Source organism: Myotis myotis, unplaced genomic scaffold (genome assembly GCF_014108235.1).
Source record: "Myotis myotis isolate mMyoMyo1 unplaced genomic scaffold, mMyoMyo1.p scaffold_m19_p_9, whole genome shotgun sequence".
In the NCBI taxonomy this organism is placed as follows: Eukaryota; Metazoa; Chordata; class Mammalia; order Chiroptera; family Vespertilionidae; genus Myotis; species Myotis myotis.
This window is the reverse complement of record NW_023416401.1, coordinates 56,031,827-56,055,884: the sequence shown is the minus strand read 5'-3', so window position 1 is coordinate 56,055,884 and position 24,058 is coordinate 56,031,827. Positions and strand designations below refer to the sequence as shown.

The 24,058-nt window shown below is 53.3% G+C and overlaps 1 protein-coding gene across 1 annotated transcript in view; it reads right to left on the bottom strand.

Annotated features, from left to right (window-relative positions):
- Window positions 1-7,410: 7,410 nt before the first annotated feature.
- The window catches only part of KIAA1755 (KIAA1755 ortholog), a 34,890-nt gene continuing 18,242 nt past the window's right edge, over window positions 7,411-24,058 (bottom strand). The window contains exons 6-14 of the mRNA XM_036323745.1: window positions 21,759-21,852; window positions 20,811-20,897; window positions 19,441-19,557; window positions 17,754-17,852; window positions 16,451-16,599; window positions 14,229-14,367; window positions 13,956-14,078; window positions 13,225-13,446; window positions 7,411-8,632 (exon numbers count right to left, since the gene is read on the bottom strand). Of these exons, the coding sequence (XP_036179638.1) occupies window positions 7,949-8,632; window positions 13,225-13,446; window positions 13,956-14,078; window positions 14,229-14,367; window positions 16,451-16,599; window positions 17,754-17,852; window positions 19,441-19,557; window positions 20,811-20,897; window positions 21,759-21,852 (1,714 nt within the window). The 3' untranslated portion in view covers window positions 7,411-7,948. The remainder of the gene's footprint in view (window positions 8,633-13,224; window positions 13,447-13,955; window positions 14,079-14,228; window positions 14,368-16,450; window positions 16,600-17,753; window positions 17,853-19,440; window positions 19,558-20,810; window positions 20,898-21,758; window positions 21,853-24,058) is intronic.

Here is a 24,058-nt window from a genome sequence, read left to right as displayed (position 1 = left end):
GCCCATCAGCTTTAGTCCTTCCTCACCGAGGACTACTTTTGTGCTTTCTATGGACATGGCTGGACACAGTGGCCCTCTGCCATGAGTCTACACTTGCTCAGTCCAGAAGCTGCCTAGCAAGTGTGATTTTCAAATCCGAGTGAGTGCTGAGCATGAAGGACAGACCAAGGGTTTTCTGACTTGGGTGGGGGCATCAAGGCAGGCTTCCTGGAGGAGGTGGCCTATTGAAAAGAATCCTATTGCTTATCCTGGGTCACATGTCTATGGCCTCATCAAACCAGCATGTGGTCAACAGGCCTGTGATAAAACAGAAGCAGAGAAAACAATGGGTGGGGGCCTTGGACTCTTAGCAAAGGGCCTAGGCTTTCAGGAGGAGGCCACAGCGTGGGCAAGGGCTGAGAGGTGGGGAATCTGAGGCTTTGTGTGGAGAACCTGAGTGGAGAACGTTTACATCATCCCTCTAGTGGCTGCTTGAAGGGTGGATCCGCAAAAGGGAAGTCACGAGTGAATCAGTAGCAGAACCAGAGCTCAAACCCCTTTTCTCTCCCAGCCCACGCGTGAGTGTCTGAGGCATAGGAGGGAGTGGGGTAAGGGAGCTGGGAGAATGAAATCAGGAAATAACCGCCTTCACAGGGGCGATAATGACATTTTAATTTGAAAATTGCAAGGAGACAGGGCTGTGGAGACATATGCAAATTTGTATGCAGATGAGATGTAAATGGGCCTGCCTGCTCTTGCTTGACACACCTGGATGTGGCTCAGTGACAAATCCTAATGGGCACTGCAAGGCTGTGTGATTGATGATCAAAGCCAGCTGGGATGACAACTGCACGCCTCTCCTGGGAGCTGGGAGAGAGATGAGAGTGTTTCTAGAGCGCCCTCTGATGGGAGACCCTGAGGCGCGGCCCTATCTAGTGCAGGAATGGCAAGTTTGGGACACATCGATTACCTCTATCCCTGCTGGCATCCGTGGCAGACATGATCAATCAATCATAGAATTTTTTTCTTACCAAGCCAACCAGGTGCTCTAGGCAGTCCCTACTTATTGATCAACGTTGGCATTCATTCATTCATTCATCCATCCATTCATCTCATAAATTTTGTTGAGTTTTTCCCCTGTGCTAAGGATACATTGAACAGGCAGATTCAATTCCTACTCTCATGAAAATCACAGAGTAGTAGGCAATATAAGCATTAATAAAATAATACAAAATGGCAATTGAGGTAAATACCATTGGAGTGCATGGTTTTTATAAAAGTACATGAAGAAGAAGAACATGTTTTTATAAGAGAGAGTTTTGACACATCCCGTGCAGCCCGGAAAGGTTGACCCTGTTGCTGATCTCAGAAGGCTAAGGAAGGCTTAACTAGTTGACCAGGGAGGAAGGGGGAGAAGGTTCCCGGCCTTGAGACCAGGGAGAGCTTGCAAGCAGACATTGTCTGTGCCACACCCAGATTCTCTATGATCACCTGGTAATTATTGTTAATTATCATCCTATATAATAAAGAGCTAATATGCTAATTAGACCAAACAGCAGACAGACCAACTGTCCGGACGACCTTCTGGTCGAAGCTGTGGCTGCGAGGGGCCGAGCCCCTTGCACGAATTTCATGCATCAGGCCTCTAGTTAAATGATAATTCCTCATTCTTCCCTCTTCCCAGACCCTGATAACCTCTAACCAATTAATGTCTCTATGAATTTGCAGACCTCACAAATTATAGATATTTCATATAACAGAATCATACAATATTGATCTATTTTGTCTTAATTCACTTAGCATAATGTTTTCAAGGATCATCCACATTGTAGCATGCATCAGAACTTCATCCCTTTTTATGGCTGGATAATATTCCCTTTTATGTAAATACCACATTTTGCTATCCATTCGTCTGCTGATGGACACTTGGGTTATTGCAACTTTTAGCTATCGTGAATAATGCTGCAATGAGCATTGGCATAGAAGTATCTGTTTGCATCTCTGTTTTCAATTCTTTGGGGTATGTACCCAGGAGTAGAATTGCTGGGCCATTCTCTGTTGACCTTTTAGAGGAACTGTCACACTTTTTCACAGCAGTTACACCATTTCACATTCCCACCAACATTGCACAAGGGTTCCAATTTCTCTACATCATCACCCACATTTGTTATTTTCCGCTGTTTTGATTATAGCCATCCTAGTGGGTGTGAGGTAGTATCTCACTGCGGTTTAATTTGCATTTCCCTAATGACTAATTGCAGTAAGCATCTTTTTTTTTTTTTTAAATATATTTTATTGATTTTTCACAGAGAAGAAGGGAGAGAGATAGAGAGTCAGAAACATCGATGAGAGAGAAACATCGACCAGCTGCCTCCTGCACATCTCCCACTGGGGATGTGCCCGCAACCCAGGTACATGCCCTTGACCGGAATCGAACCTGGGACCTTTCAGTCCGCAGGCCGACGCTCTATCCACTGAGCCAAACCGGTTCTGGCTGCAGTAAGCATCTTTTCTTTTTTAAAAAAAATATATTTTATTGATTTTTTACAGAGAGGAAGGGAGAGGGATAGAGAGTTAGAAACATCATTGAGAGAGAAACATCAATTAGCTGCCTCCTGCACACTCCCCACTGGGGATGTGCCCGCAACCAAGGTACATGCCCTTGACCAGAATTGAACCCGGGGCCCTTGAGTCCGCAGCCAACGCTCTGTCTGCTGAGCCAAACGGGTCAGGGCAGTAAGCATCTTTTCATGTGCTTGCTGGCCATTTGAATATCTTCTTTGAAGAAACGTCTATTCAAGTTCTTTACACACCTTTTAATTGGACGTTTATCTTTTAGTTGTTGAATTGTAAGCGTTCCTCATATGTCCTAGATGTCAAACCCATGTGATTTGCAGATATTTTCCCCCATTCCGTACGTTGCCTTTTCTCTTTCCTGATAATGTCCTCTGATAGCCAAATGTTCTCATTGTGATGAAACCCAGCTGATCAATTTTTACTTTTGTTGCTCGTGCTTTGGTGTCACATTATTTTACATTTATTTGCAAAGGTCCCTCCAATTCCTGTGTGGAGGACAGGTGAGCGGGGCCCAGGTGGCTGCAGGAAGACCATGGAGGATATATGCCACCCACGGGAGAGGGGATGGAGGCTGGGATGAGGGTGGGGAAAGTGGACGGAGAGAGAAATGGAAGGTTAGAGAGCGATTGGGGGTCGATTTAGAGGCTCTGGGGCAATTCAGGGAAAACTTGCAGGTTTCCAGCCTGGGCGCTTGAATGGATGGTGCGTGAACAGAGAGGGAGGCAGGACTAAGAGGGAAGACCAGGAGTTCCACATGCAAGATGACCAATTTGCCATCATCCTTGGTCTGCTCCCATCCCTCCCCCACCCCCATTTCACAGATGGGGAAAGTGAGGCCTAAGGAAGTACAGTGGTCCCTCCAGGGGCCTCCATCACACCCTAGACAGCAGGGAGTGAAACTATAGGAGCCCCGCCACCAGCCGGAGCACTTCCTCTGCGTGGGGTCACAGGCTCTGGCCTCAGAGAGCTATTTTTCAGCTGGGAGAGGGTGGGGTTTCAGGCCAGATGAGCTTGTCCTGGGCTGGTAGCCAGTTCACAGCCCCCAGAGAACAGAACAGCTCTGTTCCATGAGGGCTGCCTGTACCCTGACCCCGGCCAGCTGTCCTGTCTGGGTCTGATGTGGGCAACTTGAGGGTACAAGGGTGTGGGGTGCCTACCTCAAGAGGCTGACAAGATGGAGGCTCCTGGATTTGGCATTAGTCAGAACCAGGTCCAGATTCTGAGGCTTCCCCTTCTCCATCCCTTCCCTTGCCATGTGGCCTTGGGCAAGCCTCCGCCCCTCTTCAGGCTCCAGCCTCCTCAAATGTAAAATGGGGACTTCCTAGGGTATGACTCTCGGGCACTTCAAAGTTGCAGTAAACGTTGGAAGAGGAAATGGATGGAAGAAAAAGTCCTTTGAAAACTGTAAAGTGCCCACACTTCTGTTTGGACCCAGTCCTACTTGTGCTCCATGCCACTGCCCAGGGGACGTCTAAGGCTTTGCTCCTTCACAAGACGGCCACCCTTTTTCTTTGGAGAAGAAAAAGATCTGGCGTGGAGCTCAGGGATCCAGAGCTCTTACTATACTGGCCCAGCAGGCTTGACCAACCCATTGGACAGATGAGGAAAACTGAGGGGCAGCCATCTGCTCAGAGTCACCAGGCTGGTGAGCCTGGATTCAAAGGTAGGGCTCTTTGAGTCCAAAGAGGAAAACTATCCTTATCCATTCAATGTCCCCATTGGACGGGTAGGGTAAACTGAGAGCCAGAGAGGGGAAGCAACAAGCCTGGGGTCACACAGGCAGTCGGAAACAGGGCAGACGTGGCATGTGAGGCCCTGAATCCCAGGCCGTGCTCCTTCTACCACCCCTTGCCCAACCCCTAGAGCTTAAAAAGGGGCTCCTATCACAGTGGGATATTCATAGTTACTGGCAGAGTTGGGGTTCCTTGTCAGTCCATATTCCTCCCACCAGAACAGGCTGCAAACTTTCTCAAAAATTCCACAGAGACACACTCTACCCCCACATACTCTTTTTACAAATTTTTATTTATTGATTTGAGAGAGACATCAATTTGTGTTCCACGTATTGATGCATTCATTGGCTGATTCTTGTTTGTGTCCTGACCAGGGGTTGAACCTTGGCATATGGGATGACGCTCTAACCAGCTGAGCTACCAGTCCAGGCTCAGAGCAGCCTCTCAGGGGCTGAGGCTTCACTGACGCAGAGCATTGTTGTCACTAGTGGGGAATATCGGGGGAAGTCCCCCCGGGCCCCCACCATGGGCAGCTTAGGGCCAAAGTCAATAAACCAGGTCTCTTTGGACTTCAGGAGACAACTGGGGATCCAGAAAACTAATTAGGACATCTATACGATTCAAAGAGTGAAAAGCTCTTTGGGAATTTACTGGTGGCCTCTGGAGAAATTTATTCCTTAATTTGTCGGTAATGGAAGCAGGGACTGGCTGGGCTGATACCTAATTATAATACTAGGTACCATTTAATGAGCACTTACTATGTTCCAGGCACCTTTCTAAGGGCTTTCCGCATATTAACTCATTTAATACCTACAGCAAGCCTCTGAGGTCTGATTATTCTCGTTTTCCAGTGAGGGAAGCAAGGCTCAGAGAGGTAGCATAACTTGGCTACGATTCACAGCTTGTGAGTGGTGGAGCCTGGGCAGGAACCTGGTCCGTCCAAGTCCAGAGCCGTGTGACTGACCACTGGACTACACTGCCATGTGTGCTACAGGAGACCGGATATGAGTGCTGCCCAAAGGACCACGCCCAGCCCAGCCCAGCCAAGGCCCCTGGGGACAGGGCAGTGGCCAGGCACAGCAGGACTGCTGAGGGGACAAAGCCTGTGGCCACTGCAGACCCAGCAACCGGCCCAGGCTTGTCCACGGGTGAGCTAGAAGCATCAGGTGTATCAAGTCTCAGCTCTGCCGCTCGCTGGGTGTCACTGGGCAAGGCCCCCCACATCTCTCTGAGTCTCCGTTTCCTCCTTATTAAAACGGGGTGAAGTTAGCATTGGCTTAGGATCGTTGTGAAAAATTCAACAGCCCTGGAAAGCTTTTAAAGGGCTTAGCAGTGAAATAAATCAGAGAAAGGCAAGTATCACATGATCTCACTCATATGTGGAATCTAAGTAACAAAATAAACTGATGAACAGAGTGGATCCGGAGACATGGAAGCATGGAGCAGAGTGCGGAATCTCGGAGGGAAGATGGGGGTGGGTGGGCGGGAGGTAATCAACCAAAGACCTTGTATGCATATATGCATAACCCATGGATACAGACAATAGGGTGGTGAAGGCCTGGGGAGGGGGGCGGGGCAGGCTGGAAGGGGCCAATGGAGGAAAAAAGGGGACATATGTAATACTTTCAACAATAAAGAATTATTTAAAAAATAAAATAAAATAAAGGGCTTAGCAGCAGGCTAGGCACAGAGAAAATGCAGATGAATGTTAGCTATTAGTGTTATTATTATTCATTCTTTTTTGTTATTATTACTACATTTCATTTCTGGACCCCTTTTCCCCAGGGGCTGATGTGAGTGAATAGGTTGTTCTTTTTGGAGACAACGGATGCACAAGATGGCTTTGGGGTCCCCCTCCCTCCTAAGGATTCTTGGATCACCCATCCCCCTACTCAGCCCCCCTTATCCCTCACAGTAGCTCTAGTCTCTCCTCCGAAGTCAGTTTCTATCCTTGCACCCCAGGTACCCTGGCTCCCTGCCTGTGGTCCCCACTTGCTGGATGCTGTTGCTATGGCAACAGCATTTAAGAGCCTTCGGCCCCCCTCTGAGGTGACAGGCCTAGATGGAGATTGGCCGATCAAATGTCTCCTGCATTCTCAGGCCTGCCTGGATGGAAGACAGGAGAGAGAACGTAAGAATGAGAGCTGGCTTGGGGTGGGGGGCTAACTCAGCCCTCAGCCCCCTGTGTGCAGACAGCAGCCCCCATTGCTCTGTGTCGCATCACAAACACCTGAGCAGTTGGTTACAAATGCAGATTCCAGCCACAGATGGCCCCAAGGGTCTGATTTTAATGATCAGGAGGGGGACCTTCCCACCCCCTCCCCCCACCCCCAGCCAAGGAAGCTGCCTTAGATCAGCCCTGCTATTGGCTCAGAGGCAGACAGGCCCCAAACCACACTTGAGTCTTGGAAGTCCTGCAGTCACTTTGGGCGTTGAGGTTTGTGTGGCTCTCTCTGCTGTGACAACTCCTGAGAAACCCATTTTGTCTTCCTGGGCCTGCTCCAGTCCTGCCTCCCTCCTTCCACAGCCTCATCTGTGGGAGGACATGTGCCGCACCCTCTTCCCACAGCCAGGAAAATTCCGGGCTAGGCTGGCAGAGGCCATGCTGGTATGCGTCCTGGGCAGAGACCGGGCCCACGCTCTCTCAGGACAGTGACATTCAGGGAAGGGTTGGCTTACTCTGGGCGGGTGGAAGGCTCACTGTCTTCTACGCTAAGATCAGACGTGTAAAGGCCTCTGCCTTTGTCCCCCATCCCTCGGCACCACCTGCTGGCGGGGACACGGCTCCTACCCTTGTCCGGTCCCTACCGCCAGCAGAACCCAGGACTCTGGGCACCACAGGCTGTGCCTAAAGGCAGGTGAAGCCTGGGGGAGGTGGGGGGAGTGTCTGAGGAGACATGGTGGGAAGGGGAGAAGAGAAGACAGAGAACATCAGGGAGTCGAGGGTTCTCCCTGGAGGGCAAGGACCGGGCTGTGGGGGTCCTTGGATGTGAGGTCTGTGGCGGTTGGAGTTGCCGAGTGAGATGGAGAGCAGAGATGCAGCAGGCATTCCCCCCTCCCCTCTCCCTTCCCCCTCCCCTCTCCCTTTCCCCTCCCCTACCTGAAACACTAACTGGTCTCCGGCAGGTCAACGGCCAAGGCCAATGGCACAATGAGTTGCGTGCAGTGATTTGCTTGACAGCACCCCCTTTATTCCTTTCCCAGGCTCACCTCCCAGTGGTTCCTGGGGTGACTATCAAACACACATGCACCTGGATCCTTGTCTCGGGGTCTGTTCAGTGGGTACCTAAGACCAGGAGCCACTCCTGAATCTCTCACTCATGGTTCCGTATGAGGGCAGCGATGCCCCTTGTGTCCCAAGGGGAAGCTGGGTGCCCCTGACCTCCAGCTGGGCACGCGGCCTGCCTATGGCTGAGCCCTCTGGAAGGGTCTGTACTGGGGCGAGGGAGCCAACCCCACGCTCTGCTGCACCCTGCCCTGACCTCCCAGGGTCCGGACTTCTCAGAGTTTCCTGGTGCCGGTTCTTGGCCCCTCGGCACAGGCCACGCACACACCCAGTGCTCAGGAGCCGCGGCCTGACGGGTTTGGTCCCTCAGCAACAGGCCCAGCCCGCACCCCTGGAGCCTGGTACAGGGGGTGGGGGGAGGCTCTGCTCCCAGCTAGAGGGAGGCAGGGGGGCTTGTCTGGGGCGAGTCCTCCAGAGACGTCCGTGAGTCTGTCCCCTCTGAGGAGGAGCTGCCCCCGGTGGGGTGGGGGACCTGCCTCTGCCTGGGGAGCCGCTGCCAGGAGAAGAGGGAGGTGAGAAGCCGCTCCGGGGCAGGGTCAAGGGGCTCGCGAGGGCCCTTGCCTTCACCAGCCTCTGTGGCCTGGCCGGCGTCCAGGGGCAGAGGGCCCGCCTGGAGACGTCTGTTCTGCCCCCCTCTCTCGGCCCGAGGAGGCCAGTGGGGTTTTGGTGACCGATCCAGGCCTGGGTCCCGCCGTCCCTTGGAAGTGACGTCTCCATTCACACCTTGGCCCTTGGCAGCGGTCCGTTGTAGTTCCAGCTGTGCCGCATGGGCACTGGGGCCCAGTGGGCACGGACAGCGGGCCAGTGCCTTCGTCAGGAGGGTCTGGATCTCCCCGTGTCTCAGCCGGGCCTCCTCCCACAGGTCCTGGCCCAGGTCCTCCCGGCTCAGCGAGGCCACCTGCAGCCCCATGGCCGTGAGCTTCTCAGCAGGGAACTCGGACGACAGTCGCTGCAGGTAGCGGTGGAGGCGGCGCTGGCCCCCGGGGCTGGCCTTTGGGTCCTTGCCCAGCCTGAGCTGGGTCATCAGGTCCTGACAGTCCATGTGGAACCAGGCCATCTGGGAGACAAGAGAGGGAGGTGGGGTTCAGGCTGGGAGTGGGGCCAGGGGGGCTCCGTGAGGACAGGATGGGCCTCTCCGAGCAGAGAGAGGACTCGGAGGCTAGGCGTGGCTGGATTGGCTGGATTACATTAGTAACACGCCCCCAAACGTCAGCCCCCTCAGGTGGCCGTGATTTCCTTTGCTGATGGTGATGACAGTGGTTCCCTCTCTTCCCCAGGCACACACACCTGCCGCCGGGAACAGTCCCCAGGACCCTGGGAACCTCAGGCACCCATGGGTCAGTGGGGACTTAGGCCTCCCTGGGACTCAGTTTCTCCTTCTGTAAAATGCAAGGTGTACTAGGTGATCATAAAAACCTTTATGAGAGCTGAATATTCAGGTTCTTGGATTGCATTAGCCCCTTAGGAGTGGTACTCAGGGAGGAGTCTGGCTAATGTTATTGAGCACGGCCAGGCTCTTTGTGTCTCCCGCTGATCACACGCAACTGTACCAACAGCCCATTTGCCAGAGGAAGAAACTGAGGCTCAGAGACGTGAAATCCTTTGCCCAGGTCACACTGCACGTCAGGGAGGAGCTGGGATTGGAACTCAAGTGAGTATCATCCAAGCATCTCCTTGCGCAGGAGACACTGGCCCAGGCGCGAGATCATCAGCCAACCCAGGCCCAGCGGCCCCCTCACTCCAGCCCCTCTGCCCCATTTTGGGGTTCTGCTGTCCCTGCTTCACCTGCAAAATGTCTGCAGGCTGCAAAGGGGCCAACACATTCCCAGCAGCTCGTGAAAAACATCATCTTTCTCTCCATTAATTTAGAAGCTGACAGCGAGCTGTTAGGCTGTGGGGATTGGAGAACCATTTTCTCCGAGGAAACCATCTTTCCGTGGATTAAGGGAACTTGTCTTTAGATAAATGGCTTCATATTCGCGGAAGCTCACGGAGCTCATGGCTGGGAAAGGGCTCCATAAATCTCCCTTAGCGGCGCAATCGTGTTATTATTATTTAGTGCCAAAGCTGCAGCACGCAGGCTCTCCGCCCAGGGCTGGGCCCAGCACTGAGCTGTCCTGTCTGTCTGTCTGTCTAGGATTCCATCTTCTAGGCCGAGCTGGACAGAGATGGATAACACCTCAGAAATCATCTCGCCCCAACCCTTGCTGTGCAGATTAAAATTCAGGGCCAGGGAGGAGAGGGGGCTTGCCCAGATCAAGCAGCGAGAGATGGCCATGGTGGGACCTCAGGTCAGCTGGACCTCATGTACGATTTCTAGTCCTGGGTCAGACGGCATGTTCCCACACACATCCACAGCCCTCCTCCTCCTGCCACCTGGCCAGCACCCCCCCCCCGCCCCCCCAGAGTTCACCAAGCCCCCTGCTGGTCTTGCTCTGGGCACGGTGGACCAACCCAGTTGCCACCTCCGGAGCTCACCTCACAGGTGGCAGACAAGAGAAGAGCAGGTGATGAAATAACAGGATAATTTCAGATCACAAAGGGCCAGGAAGCAATAAGCACAAGGTGATGAGAGAGAATGGGGGGGGGGGGCAGGTACGGAAGGAAGGGTACCTGCAACCCAGGAAGGGTCTCTGTGAGGAGAGGACAGTGAGCTGAGCACTGAAGAAAGACAAGAAGCCAGCCAGTCAAGGGGAAGAGCATTCCAGCTGAGGGAACAGCAAGTGCGAAGCCTCAGAGCTGGAGCATGTTCGGTTTCTCCAGGAAGGGCCAATGGGGCTGAAACTGACGAGCAAGGGAGAAGGTGTGGGGTTATTCACAGTCAATCTAATTCTCTCGGCAAGGAACCTGGCAAGGCTGGCACTAGAGCCAGATGATCGGGTTCGAATCTCAGCTCTGCCACTTCCTAACTGTGTGACCCTGGGTGCTTGGACCTCTCTATGCTTCCTTGTGCACAAAATGGGCATAATAATAGTACCGGCCTCATTGGATTAGTGTGACCATCCAACTATGTGCAAATGACTGAAACCAGGGCACATCATAAGAGCCACAGAAGCATTATGTTACCATCGTCACTGTCATCGTCATCATCATCATCATCGACGAGGAGCTGAGGCCCAGAGCAGTGAGACTGTCTTTGAAGTCACACAGCCCATCTGTACATATAAAAACCTGAGCTACTGAATGACTGAACCACTGGTTGACTGGTCTCTATGACATACACTGACCACCAGGGGGCAGACGCTCAATGCAGGAGCTGGCCCCCTGGTGGTCAGTGCACTCCTATAGTGGGAGTGCTACTCAGCTGACCAATCCATCCAGGTGGTCCACCAGCCCGGTGGCAGCCACTCCCTCCCTCAGTAGTCCTGCAGGTATAATCTCCGGAGAAGGGGCCAGGCACTGGCGGACCGGCGCTGCCTTCACAATCCCGACAGCGCCGCTGGCCTCCTGGAAGTGGCCTTGGGTACTGCGGCTGCTTCCCCTCCCTAGACGCTCTGCAAGGAAGAAAGGATATAAAAGCGGCTGCCAGGTGGCTCCCAGCAACTGGCGCAAAGGTCAGTGGGACAGATCCAGATCCTGGGCCAGCAAGGGCATCCCACTGCTCGCCCAGAGGGCCAATTGTGTCCCGCCTCCCCCCCTCACCCCCCTCTCGGGACAGGCACCAGACGCAGGGCTCATGGCTGGCGAGCGCTGCTATGGCAGCCAAGCCTCTCCCAATCAGTACTGACTGGGCATGAGCCTGCAGCAGGCACAGTGGGGCGGGATGAGTGGGAGCAGCAGGCGGCGTTGGACTTCCGGTTTCAGCCCAATCCCCGCAGGCCACACTGAGGGACCCCACCTGTGCACAAATCTGTGCACCAGGACTCTAGTACAAGCGTAAGCTGCCTCACTCTCTGAAGTCTGTACAGCTGGGAGTAGGAGATTCCTTTGCTGTCATGGCCCACATCTGCCTCCCTTGCCTGCTGCCCCAGGGAGACAGAGAGTGGCCTGTCCTCCCAGAGCCCCTGGCATGATTGACCGGAGTTCTTCCCACTGCCCTCAGAAACATCCTGTGTTCTCTGTCCCGTGTGATGGGCAGGCCTGACAGCTGGGAGTCTGGGGTCAGGCTCTTCTCACGCTCGGTCCTCAGTGGTGAGGGGCAGCTGAGGTCACTGGGCCTGGGCCAGAAAGGTGGGTTCTTGTTCCAACTGGGTCACAGCTCTCCCAGGCTAATACCCATTCTCCTAGGCCTCAGTTTCCCCATCAGAAAATGAGGAACTTGGGAGAGATTTAGAAGAAGTGAGGGCTCTAAAGTCAAATCCTGCTTGACCATCAGCCCTCTGGGGGACCTTGAGCCAGCTACTTTTCTCTTTGGGCCTCAGTTTTCTCATCTGTAAAATGGAAACAATGTTGGCACCCCTCCCTCATAAAGATCTGGTGCGAATTCAGTCAGGCAAGGTTTGTGAAGCACTTACAGGAGGCTCTGGCATGAGTACACAGTCAACAAGTAGACTATCCTCATAATAATCACCTAATCTTCATCATCATCATCATCCTGGCTTAGACGTGGCTAATTGGTTGTCATTCTCCACCTACCTCCCCACCTTTGGAGAACAGAGAGCATGTTATAGGGCATGGACACATCTATGTTCACATTCCAGCTCTTCTTTTCTCCATCTATGTGGCTTTGGGCAAGGCCCTTTCCCTCTTTGGGCCTCAGTTTCCTAATCTGTAAAATGGGCTAATCAACCTTGCCACATTGGGTTGCCAAGAGATGATAGATGCAAAGTAATGGAGTTCCTCTTGCCTCTCACCCCGATACTCTGTGCTTGTCCCCCACCCCTACCTGACCATGGTAGTCCTACCCTCTCCTCCACCCTCCTGGCCAAACTCCAGGTTCCCAGCTAGAACTGAGGTCCCTGTTCTGAACATGCCACCCTCAGCCAATGGTCCCTCCCTCCTCTGCTGGCGCCATCTGTGCAGGCAAGGCATGGGAGAGAGCACTATAATGGTGCCATGGGCTTGCTGTGTGATCTTGGCTAAGTGACAGCCCTTCTCTGATGCTGTTTCTCCAAATCTGCAACAGAGGGGTGAGATAAGATCAAGGTCACCTACAGAGATCTGTGTGTGGGGAGAAAGCCTGTGCTTTTGATTGGATTCTCAGAAATCCCTAGGCTCCTTTCCCTAATCCCAACGTTTAAGAAGCAGGTGAGCCCTAGGTGGTTTGGCTCAATGGATAGAGCGTTGGCCTGCGGACTTAAGGGTCCCAGGTTTGATTCCGGTCAAGGGCACATGCCCGGGTTGCAGGTTCAATCCCCAGTAGAGGGCGTGCAGGAGGCAGCCTATCCATGATTCATTGATGTTTCTATTTCTCTCTTCCTCTCCCTTCTTCTCTGAAATCAATTTAAAACATATATTTTTTAAAAAAGAAGAAGCAGGTGATATCTGAGGGTCACTGGGAGGTTGCCTGATGTAGTGGGTTAAACTGGGTCAGGGACCAGCTGGACTTGGATTTAGGTGAGTGACTTGACCTCTCAAGCTGTGCTTCCCAGCTGGAAAATGGAGGTGATGGATTTATGGAATGAGCGTACAAAGAGACTAGTGTGAGCCTGGGCTGCTCCCTGCCTCCCAGCTGGAGGGTGGGCCGTGCCGGTGGGCTGCAAGGCTCACCTTCTTGCAGAAGTGGTAGAGCTGGAGCAGCGTCTCCAGGTCCGTGCGCTGCCGCTCAGCAGCCATGTAGAAGTGGGTCAGCTTAGCCTGGAAGGTCCGCTGCGTGGAGGCGAAGGCAGCCAGCTCCGGGGGCTCTGTTCCTCCCGCCTCGCGGGCCCCTCCCGCTGAGGCTCCCAGCTGGGCCGCCTGCTTGGACAGCTCCAGGCCTTGCCGGTACTGGGCCTGTGTGAGGGGGGGGGGGGGGCATCGCTCAGCTCCTGCCTTAGCTGAGGCCTCCCACTGCCCCGCTGCTGAGCGATGAGGTTTCCCGTGCCTCAGTTTCCTCATCTATCCAACGGGGCCCCAGGCCTTTGCCGAGGCGGCGTACTTCTCCTAGCTGGGACCCTGCTTAGAGTCACCCTCTTCTGGAAAGCTTCCCGGCCCCAGAGTCTTCGGGTCCCCACAATCTCCCCTTTCTGTCTGTTTCCCTGTTTGGCCCCCACCTCCATCCCCCACTGTTCTGGGAGTTCCCCAAGGGATTCTGAGATGAGTCGGCTTTGGACTTGGGGTCCCTGAAGCTTCCAGAGGAGATAGCATCTAAGCTGAACCCATTATATATCCAAGCCAGTCTCCTCACTGTCTCTGGAAGTCTTCTCACACTTGCCCACCTCCACACCTTGGCTCTGGAGCGCCGCCCCCTCCCGCCCTCTCTCCGTCTGCTCCAGTCCTGCCCCTCAGTCTCAGGGACTCACTGCAGCCTGCAGGAAGAAGTCCTCAAATTCCAGGTGGGCTTTCTGCACTGTCTCCAGGCTCCCGTCCTTGGGAGTCAGCGCTTGCAGGCGACGGCTTCCTTCCTGCTCCATCCAGTTGCTGACCTGGGGAGGGGAGGGAGGTTTGGACACGAGGGGCTCAGGTCCTTGCACCAGAGCAAGTGCCTGGCTGAGGCAGGGCCTGGAGCAGAAGCCCCCATGTGAGGCAGGGCCTGGAGCAGAAGCCCCCATGTCCCAGGCCGCCTCCCCTTTCACCTGGTGGATGGCAGCTTCCAGGCGGCCCATGCGGACACGGAGCTCGAGCCTCCCCAGGAGGTGATTAGATGTGGTGACCAGGACATGCAGCTGTTCGTCCACGAGGCTATAGAGGGCAGTGGCTTCAGCCAGATGGCTCCTGGGAGGCAGTGGAGGGTGAGAGAAGGCCTAAGATGTGCCCCCCACCCCAATACTCCTGCCCAGTATAGGCCTGCCTCGCCCCCCATCTTCCAGCGATTCTGTGGCCCAGACCTGGGTATTCTAGCTGCTGATTTGTTGTGTGACCCTGGGCAGGTCCGAACACCTCTCTGGGCCTCGGCTTTGGTCTACATGGGACTGGGAGGACCATCAAACACAGCAGACACCAAATAATACTCTCTTACCTAGGAGGGTATGAACCAAACTGAACAGATCTGGGTTCAAATCCCAGCCCTGCTACCTTCTAGTCATGGGACCTAGTGCAAATTTCTCAAGCTTTCTGTGCCTCTGTTTTTTCATCTCTCAAAAGTGGAGATGACAGAATCCACTTCACAGACTGCTTGCAAGGGTTAGATGAACTAACTCCTAGACTCTCAACCCTGGCTACATATTAGAACCTGCCTTGGGAGCTTAAAAAATCTCGATGCCCAGGCCCATCCCAGGCCAACAGAGTCAGGTCTGAACGCAGCCTGGACCCCAGTGCTTCCTAAACCTCCCCAGGAGCCAGGCCTGAGAACCAGCTCTCCTGCATTCAAAGCACTTCACACAGCGGTGGGCATAGTGTTTGCTGGCACTTGTTATTTCTATTGCAGTGATAGTGAGTAGCTGTAACATCCCCTCACCAGTCTCCATTTTACAGATGGGAAAACTGAGGTCCAGAGAGAGGGACTGACTCTCAGATATGGCAGTCTGAATTGGAACCCAGTCCATGGCTTTTTCTGAACATAATTTTTGAAAACGGTCAAAGCCAGGAATACATAAATGGATTGTGGACGGGACCCAGGCGTGGTAACACTTGGCTAAAGGGAGGCTTTCCCGACACCCCTCAAATCCCACCCACCATCCTCTGCTCGCGGGTGGTGGGGGCTCGGGGAGGAGAGGGGTGTCTTACTTCAGAAAGAAAAGGAAAAAGGAGATGGAATGGAAGGAACGCCTGCTCGTCTCGCTCTGGGCCTCCCCATCTGACTGGTCCCTGCCCTTCCAGGTGAGGGCCCAGGCTGCGTGAACCTGATGGAAAATGCCAGCTTGCCAGGCGGAGGGAGGAGGGGGGCGGTAGGCGAGAGCTGCAGGGACCCAGCTGCAGAACAAACACGCACAGCGGCTCACACGGGACCACAGCGCCCCCTGGTGGACCTTCCAGTGGTCAACGACCTGGAGGGGCCTCTGGTGACAATAGGGGCCTGGCGCTCAGCCAGTGAGATGGGGTATTCTGGGAATCACAGCCCCACCAGGCCACGTGAGGGGCAGGGTGAGGACTCCACACCTGGTACCAGGGCCCTGCTGCCCAGTGCGCATATCAGCATGACTTTGCCTGTGGCACAGCTCAGGGTGGTGTGTTCAGATTTCTGGGCCAAGTTGCCTGGCCCAAGCCCTGGCCCCACCACATCCCCGCTCTGCGACCCTGGGCAAGTCGCTTAGCCTCTCTGAGCCTCAGGCCCCTCCACTGTAAAATGAGAATACTGCTAGGTTCACCACATGGGTGGGAACTAAACGAGCTACTATTTGTAAAGCCTTTAAAACAATATTGTGCTCATACTACGTGCTATTTAGGCGCTGGTTAAATAAACAAATTGTCCTTGAGTTTATGCAAACTTTGTGTTCTAACAGAGGTAAAGAAATTTCCAATTACTGACTGATTTAATTACTGATTTGCCCCTACACCACCCCTAAGTTTAAGAAAATTGGTACTTTCTAGCAATTGCTTTTGCTGTGGCTCTGAGACCTCACACACCGTGAGGTTCTCCTGGCCAGGCTCAGCTCAGTGTCTGGGTGAGAGAAAGTGCCTGGTCCATGAGTGTGACCGGAAACAGGCAGGGCTGTCCTCCAATGCCCACCCCCGTCTGAAGATGACTGGGGCTGAAGGAGGGCAGCAGAGAAGGGACAGGATATGGGCCCTGCACACATCCCTATCCTGGGCACATCCCTATCCTGGGCATCTGCCGGGCCCACCCTATGTGTCCCCAGCTCCAAACTCCCATCCAGGAAGCAGATGAGGTGGGAGAGGAAAAGATGGAAGTCCGTACCTGACATCTGGGTTGAAGTCCAGCCTGCTGGCCTCCTGCTGCAGCCTGGCCAGGGTGGCTCCGCCTTCCCGCTGGAGGCCCAGCAGAACTGGGTCCCTCAGCACGGCCTCCATCAGCTCCTTGGACTTGTTCAGACACCTGGAGGCCTCCTGCCAGTGTAGGGAGGTGGCCTGAGACCCAGTCCCCACTCTCCCTCTACCACCTTCCAGGGCTGCCCACACCCTGACCATGCCCAACTGCCCCAGTTTGGCATACAAAGTCCTACAGAAAGTCTATCCTTTATCTCTAAAACATCTCCTCAGGCCACTCTTCTCATTGCCATGGCAAGCTCACGGGTCCAAGTGCCATCATCTCTTGTTGGCACACCCATCCCAGCCTCCTCACTGGTCTTCCTGTTACACTCTGGCTCCCCCTGCAGTCTATTCTCTACATGGCAGCTGGAAGGATCTCGGTGCAAATTTAAACATCCTTCTGCTTAAAATTCTCCAGTGGCTTCCCTGCCTGCTGAGAAGGACATCCCAATCCAACTCCTCCTTGATCCAGCCTCTATCCAGAAGATCTTCTAGTTTTCTCCTCCTCCCTTCCCCCAATCATTCTGTTCCACACCAGCCTCCATATTATTCCTGAACATACCAAGCATAATCCCACCTCAGGGCCTTTGCACATGCATGCCCTCCACCTGGACCCCAATCCCCCTCCTATTCCCATGCAGGCTCCTTCTCATCCTTCAGGTCTGAATTTAAATACCATCTCTTCAGGGAGGCCCTCCCTCCTTCCCCATTATTTTCAATCTTATTTTCATAGCATTTGGCATAATTTGTAGCTACATGTCCATTTCTTTGTTCACTTTTTAACAACTACTTCTACCGCTATACCATGCACCCCATGAGGGCGGGAAAAATCAGTTTGCCCAGGCTGGGTCTCTGGGTGCACACAGTGAGTACCCAGTAAATATTAGTCAAATGAATGAATGAAAAACAGGGATGAGCCCAGCCGGCATGGCTCAGTGATTGAGCATCGACCTAGGAACCAGGAGGTCATGGTTCAATTCCTGGTCAGGACACCTGCCCGAGTTGTGGGCTCAATCCCCAGTAGGGGACATGCAGGAGGTAATGATTCTCCCTCATCATTGATGTTTTTATCTTTCTTTCCCTCTCCCTTTCTCTCTGAAATCAGTAAAAACATTATTTTTTTAAAGTAAAACAGGGATGATCATGCCCAGCCTGTCTGTTCCCTTCATTGAGTCCTTGGTCTGAGGAATCTGGGGTGTGGTGAGAGTTTGCCACCCATGCCCCTGGCTCACCTGTGCCCCTCCAGGGGGATCACCCTTCTCAAACTCCTTGATGGATGCCTGTAGCAGGGAGGAGGCCTGGCGGAGGTCAGCAAGGAAAGGGTCTGACTTCTGCAGGACAGAAGTGGGGGTGTCAGCCTGAGCCAGTGAGGAGGGCACCTCCCCCACCCAGGAAGACACAGCAGGGGCCCGAGGTGGTGGTTCTCAAACTCCAGCTGCATCAGAACCACTGGAGAGCTCATTAGTGTCCATGCTGCTGGCCCCCCGTCCTGTGTTTCTGCCCTGTTCCCCTGGGTGGGGCCTGAGAATGTGAATTTGCAACAAGTTCCCAGGTGATGCTGACACTGCTGGTCCAGGGACCACACTTTGAGAACCACCGATGCAGGGAATGAGAGAGGGAGAAAAAAGGCAGGCCTGTACTGTCCCAGGCCAGTGGGGATACCTTGGGGGAGGGGAAGGCAGGGGGAGAGAGTGGGCAGGGGAAAGGGGGACATCCTCTGCCGGGTCCCACTTCAGCCCAGCTCCACCACTTACTCGCTGTGAGGCCTTGGGCAAGTTACTTAACCTCTCTGTGCTTCCGCTTCTTCCTCTGTAACATGGGATCACAGTAATTCCTGCCTTATAGACTGCTGTGAGGATCAGTGTTAGTCTTCCTCTTTACCAGTTTTCTATCCTGGGTCTATAGGTAAGATTTCATTTAAAGGGAAGGTTTTAAAACAAAAATGTAGTTTGAAAGTCACTCGATTAATTGGAGAAGGGAACTGGGGCCCAGGGGACACTAGGAAAGGAGATTTTTCAGTACCCTGTGCCCCACTTGAATTTTGAATGCACTGCCTATTTTTAAACAGACGTGATTTTTAAAAGAAGAGGACCGCATTGTAAGCTGTTCGTATAGACCAGTGGCTCTCGGCGGGGAGTGATTTTGCCCCCTCGGCGACATTGGCAATGCCTGGAAACATTTTGGTTGTCATGGTCAAAGTGGGCAGAGGCCAGTCATGCTACAATGCACAAGCCAGCTCTCAACAAAAAAATGATCCGGCCCCAAATGTGGACAGCGCGGAGATCGAGCAGCCCTGGTCTAGAGAACGCCCTGGCAGACACTGCTGGGCGGGGTTCCAATGCGGCTTACGCTGGTAATCTTCTGCGTGCTGTTGTGTGAGCCACCCCGTCCGGGTGTTAATTTGGGCCAGAGGAGTTGAGCTCACACGGGAAAGGAGCCCCTCGCTGGCGGTTTCCTTATTTCCTCCCTCTTACAAAAGGGAACACGTCTGCTTTTCCCGTCAGACCCTGAGCTCCCGAGGTGTGGGTCCACAGAGCAGACGTCTGTATTTATTTTCAGTTGATGCAGACAGCTCTTAGCATGTGCCAGACATTCTTCTAAACTCCTTACCCCCATTAACTCAATTACTGCTCACAACAACCCCCAACTCTGATTACCCGCCCCATTTTATAGACGAGGAAGTGGGCTCAGAGAAGGTATATAAGTTACCCAAAGTCACACAGCCAAACTGGGATTGGAACCCGGGCAGTCGGGCCCCAGAGCCTGAGCTCTCGATCACTCCATGCTGCACCTTCATTTTAAACTTTTGTCGAATGACTAGTTTTGAACCTGACAGTGTGGATGGATCCATGGGCAGGATAGTGAAGGGAGGAAGGGAAGGAGTGAGGGTACAGGACTAAAGGCTGTGACGGTAGACACCTGGAAGAATTGCACCCACTCGCTGTGGCAGTAGGGGAAGGAGCCTTCCAGGGCTGTGGGCATCTGGCTGGGGTCCACGTGGTGGCTGAGGGCCGTTAAGGAGGTCAGCACCTCCACCTGCAGACAAAAGAAGTGAGTCAGGAGGACCGGGGACTCAGTGTGGGGACAGATATTTGAGAAGGTCCTGTCCAGATCCCAGCCCCAACACCATTCCACCTCGCACAGGTGAGTCTGCCCCTGGCTGTAAGAGTTGCTTTCTGGGCAATGGATTTTCTCTGGGAATTCTGAAAAATCAAAATTCAGAACCAGACCCCGGGTGAGGAATAGCAAATAAACAGCATTTGCCATACCCTTCTGCTGCCTTGGGCACAAGGCAGACATCATTAATCAATCACAGGACTTGCTCCCTCTGAGCTCGGCTCTTGCCCAGCCCAGCTCTCCAGGCAATCACACAAATTGACTGAAGCTGGCCCTAATTTCTTTGTAATCCTGTACCATTCTCTGGTGACCCACCAAGGTGCCGTCTCCTTCTTGAGGCTGTCGCAAAAGGTCACCAAATCCTAGCAGCAACCCCTAAGACATGGAGAAGGGACTAGGTGACTGCTTCTCCCAGGCAGTGAAGTTGGAGGTTTATGCTGGGAACAGCTCTAGACACCTAAGCTTGGGGCTGGGCAGGTTTGTGGTTTGGGGGCCCACTAGTTATTGCTGGTCCTCCAAGTGTGGTCCACAGATCAGCAGCACCAGCACCACCTGGGAGCATGTTGCAGATGCAGAGTCCCAGGCCCCAAACGAACAACTTCATTGGAAATTGCACTTGGACAAAATCCACCAGTGACTCGTAAGCACATTAGCTTGGAAGGCATTTCTCTAGCTCACAATGTGCCCGTCACAAACCAGGAGGGAGGGGCCCTTTAACGCCATCTCCTGAAGCAGGGCAGAGCACTGTGACTGTGGTACCCCGCACCCTTTCCTGCAGAGTCTAAATCAACTCTGCCCCTGAGGCTGAGATACTCAGAGAAACTAGGGAGAGAAATACAGGGAAACTGGGAGGAAAAGACACCTCTGCCTCCAGCTTGCTGTGTGGCCGTGGGCCTCAGTTTCCCCAGGTGCAAAGGAAGTGGGGAGGGTTTGGCTAGATTAAGCTTCTCAGAAAGGTTTCCTGCATGTGCAGCTCTCAATCACGTGGTGGTGCCCACCGGGCATTGCGAGGATTGCCAGGGGCAGGGCCCCAGAGTTGTAGCTCGTGGGCCTTGTATGTATTGACCTTCTTTCAGGGCCTCTCTTCGCTCAGGACGTCTGCAGTTCTTCAGCCCAGCTCAGTGCAAGCCCAACACCTCCTCTCTGCTCGGCTGACGCTGCCTGCCCCTCACCTGGACGTCAGGTAATGTCTCCAGCGGAAGAGCAGTCTCCTTCTCCCTCAGGAAGAGTATGACATGGATGGAGGCTGGGTCCAGAGCCTGTACGAAAGAAGCATTTCGGTGCTGCTCTGCCCAGGCCTTCACGGAGCCCCTGAGCTTCCCCTCTAAGACACAAGCAAATAGGCCACAGGGCCAGGGAGGGGGAGGGGGAGTTGTGCAAGGCTGGGACCCTTGTAGGGTATGTGTGGAGGGTGTCATTGGACATCAAGAGGTCCAAGCTGGGTTGCAAACTTCCCAGATGATCCATCCCCTCTGGGCCTCAGTTTCCCCATCTATACAGTGAGGAGGAGGAGATCAGATCCTGAGGTAAGCTTAAGCCAAAATTCTATTTACTCTGCTGCCCATACCAGCTATGAAGGAATTTTCTCCCTCCCCTATTCTCAGTTCATGAGGTCTGGTGACCTAAGTCTAAGCCAATCAGTGTGTCGCATTTTCCTGACACCTGAGCCAATCAGGGTTAAGGAGACACAAAGCAACTTTTGCTGGGACTTCTGGGAAAAGGTTCTCTCACTCTTTCCTACTGGACTTGAATCCAAGACCATGTAAAGTCAGAACTTCTGGGTGCCAGATTGTCACTAAGAGAGGGGCCTGGCTGAGAAGGGCACCCTCCCAGGAGAACAGGGCCAGAAATGGAGAGAGAATACTTGAGTGACATATTTGAGTCCCCGAATCAAGCCATACTTGACATTGGATCTAACTCCTGGACTATGGAGTCACGTGAACCAATGAAGAACCTTCCTCTCTCAGCCTGTTTGGGCTGGGGTTTCTGCTAGCTGCAACGAGGAGTCCCTGTCTGGGGGCCTGGACCCAACTCTGAGCTCCCAGACTCCATGCATGAATACCAGAAAGCCCTGGTGCTCCCAAGACTTTCTAGGTTGATGTTGTCCACCTCTCACTCACCTGGGTGGCTTCCAAGGCATTGACCAGGACAGGGTGTAGAGGCTGCTTCCTGGCATCTATCACCACCGCCAGCCCCTTGGTTTTATCTTCTGGCCTGTGGGTGGTAAACAGAACTGGCAGTCTTGCTGGATAAACCAGGCCCTCTAGGGGGAAGGACCTAGTGGAAGGTGAGGGAAACTGGCTTCTAGGAGCTTTAATTAATTGGTAGTCTTCATCCTGCAAGACTAAGATCCAACGCCCCTTCCTCCAGGAAGATCTCCTGGATTTTTCTCCAGAGCCCATTGCTCTCTCTTCAATGCTCCCACAGAACCTCACACAACCCTCTCTTACACCCTAATAATCATAAACTATAAGCACTATCCCAGTTGCAGTGGGCAAGTCACCCAGCACTCACCTACCCCTTTTGTGTGGGCAGAACTCTCATTTTGTTCAAGAATCCAAGTTCCACCATATGACTGTGCCCCCCACTCCCCACCACCCCCACCACAGGGGCTAGTTTCTGATTAGTTGGGGCCAACAGTAGGGATCTAATTCCTCTGGCCAATGATAGGTTTCAATAAGGGTCATGTGACATATTTTTGGCCAATGAAATATGAGAAGTTTGCTGGGGAACTTCAGGGAGAGAAGTCTCCCCTTTAAGAAGTTTTTACAAAGAGCTATAAGGCAGAGACACAAAATGGTACATTTCCTTACCAGATAATACATTTTAAATGGAAATGTGTTACTTACAGCCAAAACACCCTAACTGGTTCACATCGCACTTTTCAGCAATCACCTTGGATTTCCCAAACTGGCCCAATTGTCAGAACTTGTTAAAATACTGATCCCTCAGCCCCAGGTCCACCTGGTCCACCCAGACATCTGGTTGTAAGAGGTGGGGCCAGGGAATCTGTGGGCTTCCAAGTGACCTTGGCTATTCTGACCATCAGGCAGGTTGAGAAAATAAACCCACTGCCTTCAAGCCTTACCAGCCAGTTCACAGACAGAGCCAGGGGTGCCAGTGTGGGGCGGAGCTGTGGCACTGCCTTGGTGCATGGTCACCTGGGCACGCTGTTCCATTTAGCTGGGAGTCCATTGCCCGTCTGCAAATGGGGATACTAGTTTCTGCCTCAGGGGAGAGCAGTTTGTTTCCACACCTGCCTCAGCCACCAGCCTAGAGGCTCCTAGGGCACAGGACTCAATGTGAGGAGCGTCTGGGTCCCTAGAATGTCCCAGCTTGAAGCCAGGCACAGAGCAGATGCCCAGCAATATTGATTCAACGCAGGAGAGAAAAGCAAGCCCAGCACACAGGAGCCCCGAGGACACCGTCTTCCACAGTTTACGTTGCAGCTCACCCCCACCTCTTGTGCCCACACTTGGTCCCCCCCTTTTGTTCAGGTGAGCCTCAGAGAGGGGAGGTTACTGCCCCCAGATCACACAGCAAGTGAGTGGGATTGCAGGGCTTTGTGTACCATGCTGGCCACTTCTCAGCACTGAAAAGGGGGTCCCATCTCCCTGTCAGGTCAGAAAAGCCACTCCACCTTGGACAAAAGGAAGAAAAATCTCAGTGGCCAGCTGGTGGAGGTGGTGCCTTCCATGGGGTGGAGTGCATGGAGAAGGTTCCATTAGTCCCTCCACCCCCGCCCCTAGCAACAGAACCGCTAGGTTGGGTTGGGGTCAATACCCATAGCCCTGAGCAAACATCACTTTTGAGACCATCTGACTGGGGCTGGGACTCAGAGGAAAGGATGGTACCTTTTCCCTAGCCAGTCCAACATGAAGTCCAAATGGTGGGGTGGGAGGTTAGAAATCAGCCTGGGTCACTCATCACTCACTCACTCACTCACTCACTCACTCACTCACTCATTCATTCTTTCACTCTCTCATTCATTTCATTCATTCACTTAGTCACCCTCCATTTGTTCAATGAATATTTATAATTCAGATGTCAGCTCTCAATTACCACCTCCTCAGGGAAGCCTTCCCTGATGTTCCAATTGGAATTAGTCCACTCACCCCTCTCACTCTACAACTGTGGTCCTCAAAAGGTGGTCCACAGTCCAGCAGCATCAGGATTATCAGAAAGCTTGTTAGACAGGCCCCTCCCCAGACTTACTGAATCAGAAACTCTGGAGGTGGGTCTCAGCCCTGTTTTAGCAGCCCCTCAGGCTGATGCAAGCTCGAGTTTGAAAACCACTGACCTACAACAGTCCTCTGGGTCCTTCGCCACACTAACGCTCCTGAGAATTGCTTGCCCATGGTTCGGTTTTTTGGCACATCATCTGTCTCCCTGTCCTGCTGGCAGGGACTAAGTGTGTCCT